Source organism: Salmo trutta, chromosome 2 (genome assembly GCF_901001165.1).
Source record: "Salmo trutta chromosome 2, fSalTru1.1, whole genome shotgun sequence".
NCBI classification, from domain to species: Eukaryota; Metazoa; Chordata; class Actinopteri; order Salmoniformes; family Salmonidae; genus Salmo; species Salmo trutta.
In genome coordinates, this window is record NC_042958.1 from 32,673,367 (window position 1) to 32,687,020 (window position 13,654).

At 40.7% G+C, this 13,654-nt stretch overlaps 1 protein-coding gene across 2 annotated transcripts in view; it reads right to left on the reverse strand.

The window, feature by feature from the left end:
* Positions 1-523: 523 nt before the first annotated feature.
* The window catches only part of LOC115154145 (coagulation factor XIII A chain), a 36,760-nt gene continuing 23,629 nt past the window's right edge, over positions 524-13,654 (reverse strand). For both annotated transcript variants that reach the window (XM_029700083.1, XM_029700073.1), the window contains 8 exons: positions 10,796-10,943; positions 10,119-10,228; positions 6,280-6,368; positions 5,932-6,094; positions 4,961-5,239; positions 4,372-4,532; positions 1,897-2,033; positions 524-1,754 (listed from right to left, as the gene is read on the reverse strand). In XM_029700083.1, coding sequence (XP_029555943.1) covers positions 1,613-1,754; positions 1,897-2,033; positions 4,372-4,532; positions 4,961-5,239; positions 5,932-6,094; positions 6,280-6,368; positions 10,119-10,228; positions 10,796-10,943 — 1,229 coding nt within the window. In that variant the 3' untranslated portion in view covers positions 524-1,612. The remainder of the gene's footprint in view (positions 1,755-1,896; positions 2,034-4,371; positions 4,533-4,960; positions 5,240-5,931; positions 6,095-6,279; positions 6,369-10,118; positions 10,229-10,795; positions 10,944-13,654) is intronic.

Genomic DNA, 13,654 nt, shown 5'->3' on the forward strand with positions numbered 1-13,654 from the left:
TGCAGAAGAAATAATAAGATAAACTTATTGCGGTTTGGCCCTCCCTCTTCTGCCCAATTCCAAATGAACTCCTAACCCCTAGCCCTAGGCATTTCTGTAAAAAATCTTATCGGTGTAAGCAATCCCTTATAGAAAAATCACATACATTTCACATGTGATAACATCTGTTTCACATGTGATCTTATGTGAAGTTAACGTGAGAACATGTGACAACATGTAAAAGCAACATCTGATAACATGAAAGTACACATGTGAAAACATGATCTCGTGAAATAAATGTGACAACATGGGGATGGAAAATGTCTACGTATGATACCATGAAACTACACATTTGAGAGAAATATTTTCCTATGTGAACGTTTTCACACATGAAAAATAAATTCCACATGAGAGGTGAAAACATGTTATTCTCCTCATATGTGAAGAGGTGGGGTTAACATGTGAACTTTAAATTGAATACATGTGAACATGTGGTTTCATATGTGAACAACTGACCTCAAGTCTCTTTTTTTTGTGATTTTTCTTTTGAGAAAATGTGAAATTCAGCTCAACATGTGAAAAAAGATATTTCATATGTCAAAATGCGATTTTTGCATGTCTTGTGTAAGGGAATCAAATGATATGTGGGTTTTAAAGTAAATGGTACACTATTCAGCTAAAATAGTGTACCAAATATTTCATCAATGATAACATGATTATTTTTGACATGATCACTTAGTAGTGACTTTTCAATATGACCCCACCTGGGATTACAATTTACAACTTCTGGGTTACGCTGATCTTTCTGCTGCCCATCAAAGTCTATAGCATTCCTATACACATTCATTACCTATAATACATGTCTGCACTTAGCAAAAGAGTGCCATCTGCACTTCTATTTTAGTTAATCTGATTATTTTCTCACCATAGATTTCATACAGTTATTTCAGAATAAGTATCGTTTTCTGAATAGTTGTCTACTGTTTGTGGGGGATATTACTCTGTTTTAATGTTACTCCTGAATCACTATGATTAATATAATAGTTTTTTATAATCGTGTATTTTTAACAAAGCTGATATTTTACTTAAACCCAAAGTGTAGGAATACAGGTTCAATTTGTAATTGACACCGACTTGATGGTGTAGCAGGAAGGTCGGGATGCCGTGAACCAAGAGTTTGTGAGTTTAAAACCCAGCTGAGGACATGTTGAATAATAATTACTGCATAAATAAACATATACACAATGTAATCATGCATGTCAAATATGTATGTTGAAAACACTATGTTAAAAGCACTGTTTGTGTGTATCCTAACGACTCAATTTTGTTTGCAGGGCATCATCTGTGGAATCTCATTTGAAAAATATTCACGTGAAAGGTTGTGATCACATGTAAAATTCAGTGTTCCAAAAAAACATGGTTTCATATGATTTCCCAGGAGGAAATTTCACCTGTGAATCATGTGTTTTTTCTGTAAGGGGTATGTTATTTGCTGAACCTCACCCTCTCATAGGCTAGATGGAATTGCTTATCCAGCAATCAAATCCTTTCAAATCTACACAAGAACCTCTATTCGTGATTCTCCGGTCGATGGCAGGCGATTAGCAGGTGGGAAGGGCTTCCTGGGCAATGCTCAGGCCTGGACGTCGATAGCCCAATTGCCTTGCACATTCCCAAGGACCGAGCAGTCCAGGACAGCATAGATCATTGTATTCCCAGACCTCGTAGGGACACAGGACTCCATCCAGGTGATGTAGGCGCCGGTAGCGATCTCACTACAAACACACACACAAAAACTCAAACACACAGATTGGCATACTAAACAGACTACATTGGATCTGTTTTTGTGAATGTGAGACTAATGTAAGTGTGAACATCATCCCTGATGTGAGGTCTTAGAGTTTTAAATCCTCTTACCTGTACAACTTTTCCCGGTATGAGATGAAATTAGGCCCTTGCATGGCCATCCTCACGTCACGCAGGCTGAATGGGAACGGGTTGGTGAACTCCACCTTGACAAATACCTCCTGGTTCACCTTCGCTGGTCCACTCATCTGTTCAAATAGAGAGAGATTTCTGTGAATGGACTATGGTGATATAAGAAATGATAATAATCTAGGGATTATCAACTCCCCTGCGTTGGGAGCATGAATGTTTTTCGGAATGGCTGCTTGATCAAAGGCGAGGAGAGATGCAGCACTCCAGCAGCACAAATAAGGCTTTAATTGGGTACACTACTACATTAGTTCTTGGGGAAAAACTAAATATGTTTCACATATACTTTTACAGAACACTTTAAAGCAGGGGTGTCAAACATCAGGCCCGCAAAGGGGTTTAATCCGGCCCGCGAGATGATTTTGTAAAGTATGAAAATGAGCTGCAATTTTTCAATAAAAGAAACTGCTGTTCCAATTGCGTCCACTGGATGGCGAAATAGCAATTGTGTTAAGCAAGCAAACTGTTTATACCGGAGCAGAGCAAGTAGGTCAAGCAAGTGCAGCCAGTCCGGATAAGCTACTTTGTTTTGCCCGCGATATTTATTACGGCTTCTACTTTTAACATTATGTGCTTTGGCACCCTCATTGCCCCAATATGTCTCTGTCAAAAAAGAGAAGTGGACGCAGAGTGCAGTGTTCCAAGAAAAATGGTCATCCTCCTATTTATTCACGGAATTGAATGGGAAAGCTGTATGTTTGGTGTGTTCACAGCATGTTGCAGTGCTGAAAGAGTATAACCTTCGTCGCCACTATGTGAGTCTTCATGCCGACAAATATGACAACTTTCAAGGACAGCGGAGAAGAGAGAAGGTGAATGAACTGTTGGCGGGTCTGAAGAAACAGCAGTCTGTGTTTACTCACAGCCGAGAGATCAGTGACTCTGCAGTGAAAGCTAGCTACCTCATTGCTAATGAAATCGCAGTGGCTTCAAAACCATTTAGTGAGGGTGAATTTGTAAAAACATGCATGATGAAGGCAGCGGAGATTGTGTGCCCTGAAAAGCGCCAGGCTTTTGCAAATATCAGCCTGACAAGAAACACAGTTGCAGACAGGATTTCTGATCTTTCAGTGGATTTGGACAGCCAGTTGGTGCCGATGACAGATACAACGACAGCAGCTGATATTTTCACCGCACTCGTCGGCGCGCTGGACAGGGTCGGAGTGGACTGGTCCCACGCTGTCAGCCTGGCTACAGATGGTGCGCCCTCAATGATCGGGAAAAAAGCAGGCGTTGTGTCAAAGTTCAGAGAGAAAGTGCAATCTGCAAATGGAGGATGTGATTTTTGGACTTTTCACTGTATTTTGCACCAGGAGGCTTTGTGTTGCAAGTCATTAAAGATGGATAACGTCATGAAGGTGGTCATCCAAACTGTTAATTTCATCCGATCCAGAAGCCTGAATCACCGTCAGTTTGACAGCCTTCTCAGAGAGAAAGACCACATCTATGGCCTGCCATACCACACTGAGGTAAGATGGTTAAGCTGAGGTGCTGTGCTTAGGCGTTTCTTTGATTTACGAGAAGAAATTGAACAGTTCATGGAAGAAAAGGGCAAACCAGTCTTAGAATTTCATTCCGCAGAATGGATGCAGGACCTTGCATTTATGGTGGATGTTACAGAGCACCTGAATAACTTGAACAAACAGCTGCAAGGGCGCAACAAAGTCGTCACGCAGTATTATGACAGCATACGTTCTTTCAAGTTGAAGCTGTCATTGTGGGAGACGCAACTCGCCGGTGGTGATGCAGCTCACTTCCCCTGTCTGAAAAATGTGTGCGCGACCCAACATGTGGCAGACATGAAGCGGTTCAAAGATAAAATAACGGGACTGTTACGGGAGTTTGAGCAACGCTTTCAGATTTTTGGTGAACTGGAGAAAGACTTCAATGTTTTTTGCTCGCCATTCACCGTGAATCCCTCTGATCTGCCCGTCAGCATCCAACTTGAAATAATAGACTTGCAGTGTGACTCGGATATGAAGGGCAAATTTGCCGCAGCTGGCTTGGACACATTTTATCAGAATCTCTTGCAAGGTTACCCCAACTTGACAGCCCTCGCTGCAAAACTGTTGTGCATGTTTGGAACCACATATCTTTGTGAGCAATTTTTCTCTGTAATGAGCATAAATAAAACAAAGCTGCGCTCAAGGCTTTAAAGTTTAAAGGATAGTTCCCTCAAATTACAAAATGACAGTTTTCCTAACCATGTCAGCAGTCTATGGACAATGTAAGAGGGCAATCCATGATTTGGTTTTGTGTACCTGGTCACTGTCACCAAATTACTGCTGACAGGGTAAGGAAACCAAGATGCCATTTTTTTATTTGGGTGAACTATCCCTTTAAAGGACTAAGGAAATACATCCTATTAAAGAGGACTAATGAAACTTCCAGACCCACCGCAAAGGCCAGCTCGGGGCCTTTCAGGTTCACTATCTGTATTGCCGTCATGTCCTGGTTGTTCTCCAAGCTCTTGGCCGTCACCACGAAGCGGAGGTTGGATTGGGAACCCAGCTGGGGCATGTAGTTCTGGGCTAGCACGACCACCTGTATCCTCGACGCTGTTGGTTGTAGGGAGACAGAGTTTTGACAACGAAACAAATTCAATCAACAACAGGAGCGTATCTTTGGCAGAACCTAACCTTTATAATTATTACCTGATAATTAATATTTGGATTATTTGGGATTCACTGTTACTTACCATTTGGTACCAGGTTGTTACCTGTAAAGTCTTTTGAGGTAAGTGCTAGAGAGTATCCCATCGTTACCTCACAATCTCTTACAATACAATACATTCACACATACCTGCTGAAACAGGACGATACCATGAAGCTGTAAAAAGGACTGCAAAGCAGTTGAGGATTTTATTTCATAGGAAGGGTCTGAAAGCTTTGCAGGACTATCATACAAAGTTGTGATACATGGAGACAAGCCCAAAAAGACCTACAGTACAGTACGTATGTAAAGGGTCACCCTGGTTTCTACTCACTCTCCATGGGGTTCAGAGTGACGTCAAAGGTCTCCTGCTGGAACTGAGCCCTTTGGATGTTGGTGTAGTAGATCGTGGAGCCGACCAGGAGGCCATGGATGGTGCGTGTGTCTTCACTCAGGTTCCTGAAGACCACAGCCATCTGGAAGTTCTGGCCAATCTTCACACGCTCCTGCGGGATCTCCAGCATCATCTCCACACCCTGCTCGTCGTCATATTGCACATGCGTCTTGTAGGTTCTCTCAGCACTCTTCATGGTCTCTTCATCTTTACTACTGCCTGTGTGTGTGTGTGGGGAGTTGGAGGGGAATAGAGTTAACATGGTACTGGTGGCCTAGGGTGGTCTAGTGATCTAAACCACTCTCTTCGGAACACATATATCGCTGTAGAAAGGAGTGGGACTGCCCCACTCCTTAAAAAAACAAACATGGGACTGATATGAAACTCATTGGCAATTTAATTTCACCTATAGGAATATACTGTATATATTGTACAGCCCAGGACCTCCACATCTGGCTTCTTCTGAGGCCAGCCACCCTGACAGCAGATGAAACTGAGGATTATTTCTGTCAGTAATAAAGCTCTTTTGTGGGGAAAAACTCATTCTGATTGGCTGGGCCTGGCTCCCCAGTGGGTGGGCCCAGGTGCTCGAATGGGTGGGCCTATGCCCTCCCAGGCCCACCCATGGCTGCACTCCTGCCCAGTCATTTGAAATCAATAGATTAGGGCTAAATACATTTATTTAAGTTGACTGATTTCCTTATATGAACTGTAACTCAATAAAATCGTTGAAATTGTTGCATGTTGCGTTTATATTTGAAGTAATTTGAAAAGCAGTAATAGCAAAGTCATTTCTATACTTCATTCTTGTTGCATTAGTTTCATGAGACACTTTGCAAACTGCCAATAACAAACTTTAAACGAGCAGTTGCACCCTTGCCAGCCTACTCCATTGTCCAGGTGCCACATACCTTCTGGGTATTTGTACGTCTCTGTAATGTCCATTGGCTCATAATTGTTTCCACCAATGGACTTCGTCACGAGTTTCTTGCCGACATAAGTTGTGTCTACGTTTAGTAACTCAGTTTTCCCAGTTTTTGAATTTAGCTTGTATTTGTAAACGTCACTATTCACCTGAGGTTAAAAGAAAGAGATAAATGTGAATATTATGATTGATTTTAATTAGATAAAATGTATTGCAAGTTATAAAGCATAACTGTGTTATGCTTCATAATGGCATGGAGTGAAGATGAAGGCATTATGGCTGAACATTCAACAAAATGTTACTGGTCAAGCATAAAGAAAACGTATTGTTTTACCTCAGCAAACACAAACGGGCCATCAAATTGATAGCCGAGCATTCCTTCCTTGATGGCTTTGACAGAGCATGGTCCACAGCGGAAATATCCTGCAAAAACAATATCAACAACCCATGACCCTGTCTGTTTGACTTTTAAAAGGATAGTTCACGTTTCAAAAATGGTTGCTTATGTTCGACTTCCCTTGGGTGCTGTTATTTCATCCAAACTGTTTTGCTATTTTGTTAGCTGGTTATTTAGCATTGTCTAGATTATATTGGCTAGCATTTTTTGGAGAATACAGCAATGCAATTGGAAACGGATTGTATTAATTATCGTGCTACATTTTCAAGATGCAATCAATGCTTTTCAGAGCCATTTTATTAATTTTAAGAATTGCCTGTACAATTGCGGCCACATATATTGGCACCCTTATACTTTTTATAAATAATTCCCAATTTAAGTTTAAATAAAAAAAATATTTGGTGAAATGACATGGACAAAATGATTAGCACCTAAGAGCTAATATCTGGTTGCAGAGGCTTTGGCCAAGATAACTGCCAACAAATGCTTCTTGTAGCCATCAATGAGATTGCTGCATCTTTTACTGTATTCCTCAATCTGCTGGAAACTGCTCCAATTCCGCAATGTTTTAGGGATGCATTCCACCAACTGCTGTTTTCAGTTCTCGCCATAGCTTTTTGATGGGATTCAGATCTGGACTCAACACTGGCCACTCCCAAATAGTCCAGCTTCTCTTATTGAACCATTCCTGGATGCTTTCTGATGTGTGTTTTGGGTTGTTGTCCTGCTGGTTGACCCACAACCTTTGACAGAGACTCCTTTTTTGGGCACTGATGACTCACAAATGTCTCTAGCAAACAGAGGCAATGCTGTAATTCTGATTTGGAATTTCCATATTTATCTGCAATCTGTAGGGCTGATAATTTTTGTTATAATTTTGCATAGTAATGCATCTTAATCCTTTTTTTCCATCTGTCACAATCCCTGCAGCCCACAGACAAGTTTTTCCTTTTCATGACTCATCTTTCACTGAGTCTGAAGCAGAGGGATATGGCCCACAGATTCAACATCCGCCAGCGGACTGTGAGCTGCATCATGACAACATGGGGCAACTTTCTTATTAACACATCTTTGTTTCAGCCCTATATGGAGGCTCTGTCAGTGAGAAGGAGATCCTGAAGCAGTCTGAAATCGTTTCTCTGCTGAACCCAGCGATGGCCATAATGGTGGACAAAGGTTTCCTTTTGGATGACTGTGTGCCCTGTAAGGTCTACAGACCAGCTTTCCTCTGAAAGAGAGCACAGACGCCAGCAGCAGAAGTCAGGGAGACGCAATACATCTCGGCTGATGGTCCCTGTGTAGCAGCTGATTTGCAGAGAGAAGGAGCACAAGCTGTTTGACACTGTCATCCCTCTCACCATCACTGGAAGCATCAACCAGCTCTACACCTATTACATAATACTCATTCGGGAGCTAACATGGCTGCCATAGAATATTGTAGTTTCATGTGAAGGCATCATAATGCAGAAACCTCAATGTCCCAACTCTAAACACATGGCTCTGGACATAGCGTGTTTTGGTATGCAACAAGTGTGTTGGATATCTTGTTGTGCAACAAAACACATTCTAAAGCACATCTAAAGTAAATGTTTTAAAAGTATGAGAACAGCCATAAGCATAGAAAGGACCCAAGAATATTCATTTCAGATGAAAAAATGCAAATGTGGAAAAATATACAGTGGGGTCAATAATTATTGGCACCCTTGATAAAGATGAGCAAAAAAGACTGTATAGAATAAATTATTCTAGTGCAAATACTGAGCTACTGTATATTGTATAATAAACAATATATATATATTCTATTATACTAATACAATTGCTTAGAGAAAGAGAAAAAACAAGCTCTATTTTCAAGTCGTTTGACCATACAGTAGCACCACCTAGAGTTTAATAAATGGCATTGGCACATGGATTGGAACCAGTGCTATGGTCAAAGGACATGAAAATGAAGCTCTTTGGCCACGCACACCAGTGGTGGGCTTGGTATTGAAAAACAGAAGCATATGCATAAAAGTACCTCATACCTATGGTAAAAAAAAGTGGTGGACTTTTGATGTTTTGGGACTATTTTGCTTCCACTGGTCCTGGGGCCTTTAAGGTTAATGGCATCATGGACTTTACCAAGTACCAGGATATTTTATCCAAAAACCTGGTTGCTTCTGCCATGAGGCTAACACTTGGCCGCAAGTGGATCTTCCAGCAAGACAATAACCCCAAGCACTAATCAAAATCCACAAACAAATGGTTAATTGAGTACCTGGGGCCTTTGAATTGAAGAGGGCAGTCCATAAGCGCAGACGAAAGATATCAAGGATCTGGAGAGATTATTTATGGAGGAATGGTGGTCTAAGATCACTCCCAACGTGTTTGTTCTCCAATCTCATAAAACATTGAAGAAAAAGGCTCAGTGGCGATATCCTCGCAATGGGAGGGTGCTGGACTATTGAAAACAGGGATGCCAATATTTTGACCCTTATCTTTTTTAGATTATTTTGTATTACTTGTTAAATAAAATCTCTTTTGCTGAGCAATTGTATTAGTATAAAACAATGTAATGTTTTTGCATACAATATAGCTCAGTATTTGTATTTATTTAGCCTAGCAGTTATCAAGGGTGCAAATTATCATGGAACACACTGTATCTTAAATGGCTGCGTTTTCATGAATTTGATTATGCAATTTTGAAGCCCATTTTAACCTGTTGGGGATAGGGGGCAGAATTTGCACGGCCGGATAAAAAAAGTACCCGATTTAATCTGGTTACTACTCCTGCCCAGAAACTAGAATATGCATAGAATATGCATATTGAAACTAGAATATGCATATTATTTGATTTGGATAGAAAACACCCTAAAGTTTTTAAAACTGTTTGAATGGTGTGTGAGTATAACAGAACTCATATGGCAGGCCAAAATCTGAGAAGATTCCAAACAGGAAGCGCCCTCTCTGACCATTTCTTGGCCTTCTTTGTCATCTCTATCCAAAACAAAGGATCTCTGCTGTAACGTGACACTTTCTAAGGCTCCCATAGGCTCACAGAAGGCGCCAGAACGTTGAATGATGACTCTGCAGTTACTGGCTGAAAAACAGTAGCGCATTTGGTAAGTGGTTGATCTGAGAACAATGAGACGGGTGCGCGCGTGCACGTGAAGAGTCCATTTTCTTCTTTGAGTCTTTGAATGAAAACAACTTCTCCCGGTCGGAATATTATCGCTATTTTACGAGAAAAATAGCATAAAAATTTATTTTAACCTTTCTAGGGTCGGTGGAACGAAATCGTAATTTAAAAAGCTGGTTTTTGATATAAATATGAACTTGATTGAACAAAACATGCATGTATTGTATAACATAATGTCCTAGGAGTGATGAAGATCTGATGAAGATCATCAAAGGTTAGTGCTGCATTTAGCTGTGGTTTTGGTTTTTGTGACATTATATGCTAGCTTGAAAAATGGGTGTCTGATTATTTCTGGCTGGGTACTCTGCTGACATAATCTAATGTTTTGCTTTCGTTGTAAAGCCTTTTTGAAATCGAACAGTGTGGTTAGATTAACGAGAGTCTTGTCTTTAAAATGGTGTAAAATAGTCATATGTTTGAGAAATTGAAGTAATAGCATTTCTAAGGTATTTGAATATCGCGCCACGGGTTTCCACTGGCTGTTGACTAGGGTGGGACGCAAACGTACCACCTAGCCCAGAGAGGCTAAGCATACAAAATGTGTATACGGAAGTGAAAATTAGGTCTCTCTCTCCCATCATCCTAATTTCTCTCTTACCATCACTGTTTTCCTGGGGGGTGGAATCCACAACCTGCCAGCCACCTAAGTCCTGGTCTGCAAGGAGGTCAAGTCTGGACAAGTAAGCCTCGTTCCAGCAGTGATAGGTCCTGTGGAGACAATGCACACCTCTCAATAACATTATCTGGCATCCTGCACCCGTCAGGAACACTATCTGGCATCCTGCACCCATCAGGAACACTATCTGGCATCCTGCACTGCTCAGGTACACAATCTGTCATCCTTCACCACTCAGGTACACTGTCTGGCATCCTGCACCACTCAAGTACACTGTCTGGCATCCTGCACCACTCAGGTACATTATCTGGCATCCAGCACCACTAAGGTACACTGTCTGGCATCCTGCACCACTCAGGTACACTGTCTGGCATCCTGCATCATTCAGGTACACTATCTGGCATCCTGCACCACTCATGAACACTATCTGGCATCCTTCACCACTCAGGAACACTGTCTGGGATCCTGCACAACAATTTTCTTCCTGGAGCACGACACAATCATATAAAGATAACAGGGACATTACTCCATTTCACCCCCCACCATGTTGTGACTAAACTGTTTTTACAGTACGTACATTGAAAGATAGAATTATAGAAACCTACGTTATGGGATTTCATTTTCATTCAATACAAATGGATAAGCAGAAATATAACTACCAGATTGAGTCTCTGGTAAGGCGCTCGTTCAGTTCAAGCTGATTTCCCACTGAGTTGAAGATGAGATCTGTGATTATGTTCCCTGAGTTGTCGTGGGCGGAGTTGAAGTTGGTGATCACCCTGGCAGGGATGCCCAGACACCGCAGGACTGGGGCAGGGGAGGGGACACCATTAAAGAGGCTAGGCAATACTTCAAAATAAGCATATATTAATTAACTTGCAATTGTTAACATTAATAAATGTTTAACTAATACATTAAATGTATTCAATCAATTGATTAGAGTAGATTTATGAATATAACTTTCAGAAATGTGTTTTATTTGCACAGCATCGGGCCTTGTCTGAGGAAACTGCTACCTATTTTTATCTGTCAATGGGACTAGTCAACTTAATTACATATTTTCTACATCTCATCCATACCTAGAAAGTGGCCTATGCTCCAGACTAGTCAGAAAACCGGGATTTGTGTATTGAGCTATGGCTTAGCATTAGCATCTATGGCAGTGGCTGTCGGTGCCATTTAAGATGATGTAGGATAATATTTTTTTTTTGATGAGCATGGCCTTATTTCTATTACAGCATACTGGATGACTGTCATTCATATTCCAAGCTCAATGTAACAGCGGTAGGTTTAGGCTACTACATGATACAAAAATGTTCCCTGTACCCATCATGAGGTTCCTACAACCTAGCCTATGAATGAAAGTTTGCAACATAGGTGCACAGGTCGGGAGAATTTTGAGTAATCAAGGTGACAGACAGTGACACATTCAATACCGCCTTGCACACTCAGCATCTAGCTGATATAGGGTGTAATATGTTTAGCCCCGTTGTGTTCCGTTTCAGAAATGTTTCTCAACAGAATCAGCGGAATGAATACACCTCTTATCACACGCAAACAGTTCACTCTCATAGCAGCCACATAAAAACAGCATGATCACTTTGCTCGTTGTATATATAATACATTCTCGTAACTATCTACACGGTCTCCTCCTCTCACCTTTTCCCTTCCCTTGTGGACTCCGGTGCACAATACATCAGCCAGCTGTTTATAACCGGTTAAAAAACCTTTCCAAGCCAAACTAAATCACGACCGCTAACCACTATACACAGCCTACATACTGTAGTTGTCATGTCATAGTCAACTAGAACTAATAGAACTAACACATTAGTAAACCCGCTACAATCAGTCAGAAAGCAGTTTAGCAGTTACACCAGAGGGCTCCGGTGGCAATAAATTAATAAAACCAAAAGAGTTCCAGTGTTGGATAGCCATAGCCAACTAGCTAACATAGCATCCCTCTCTGTTTGATCCGGGTGTATGAGTAGGCTAAACTAGCTAGCTGCATTTGCTAGCCAAGGGAAGGTGAAAGTAAAGAAACAATACAACCAAATATAGCTATATATCTCTCTCTCTCTCATTCTTGCTTCTTCTTAATATTGGAAGAAATGAATTTGTTCAAAACTATTCAACTACTGTTTTTCTCTCTCTGAGTCAACTACCCGCCACATTAGCACTGCAGTGCTAGCTAGCTGTAGCTTATGCTTTTAGTACTAGATTCATTCTGTGATCTTTTGATTGGGTGGACAACATGCCTGTTCATGATGCAAGACCTCTGATAGGTTGGAGGACGTCCTCCAGATGTTATCATTATTACTGTGCAAGTCTATGGAAGGAGGTGAAAACCATGAGCCTCCTAGATTTTGCATTGATGTCAATGTACCCAGAGGAGGACAGAAGCTAGATGTGCCCTGGTGCTACCCTACAGAGTGCTGCTGAGGCTACTGTCGACCTTCATTGCAAAACAGTGTTTTAATCAATTATTTGGTGATTTTAATATATTTAGTGTAGCTTTACCTAAAAATTATAACGTTTTTAACCTAAAAAATAAAAAATGAAATTCACTGAGGAGGATGGTCCTCCCCTTCCTCCTCTGAGGAGCCTCCACTGATCTATGGGTACAAAACAATGGGAATGGTAGGACTCTTGTTAGCTTGTTCTAATCTAGATAGCACACACGCTAACCATCTCAAAATAACTAAGGGACTGACTCTGAGAAATCAAATTGACTCTGTAGGATGCAAACATAGCACTATTGTAATTAGTTAGTTTGTATCAAGGAATTCCAATCTTCTTTAATATATATCTGAATCCATTCACACAGTCAGCTACAGTAGATGAGATGAATTACAGAGTTGAGAATGGGAGTGCACAGCTGTGGTGTGATAGTCACGTCTGATGCAAGATCTGAAACATATATTACATTTAAGCTAGCATAGGTTTTGTCTCTCTCTGCATTATGTAAGCAGTTGCAAATCAACAATTATTTTACTGTTGAAATGATGTGCCTATACAAAGTGGATTTATATGCCTTTATATGCCTCTGTTCAAGGAATTATGCAACTAATTACCCTATCACAGATCATATAATTTTGTACAGCTACCAGTGATATGCACTCCACTGGAAAGTAAGTAAGAAAGTAAGCTAGCTAGTAAGTACAATGCCTATAGAAAGTCTACACCCCTTGAAATTTATTCATATTTTGCTGCTTTAAAAATACATCTAAAAAGGATTCAATTTGATTTTTTTCCTACAGATCTGCACAATCACAACAACACATTTTCAAACTGAAAGAAGTTATAACATTTTCCAAATTAAGAAAAAATACAAAAACTGAAATATCATAACTGGATAAATCTCCCCCGCTGAGTTAATACTTGATGGAAGCACCTTTGGCAGACTTTACAGCTCTGAATCATTTTCATTAAGATTCTACCAACTTTGCACAACTCTTAGAGCAACATATATCCATTGTTTTTGTCAAAATGACTCTGGCTCAGTAAATTTGGTAGGGGAT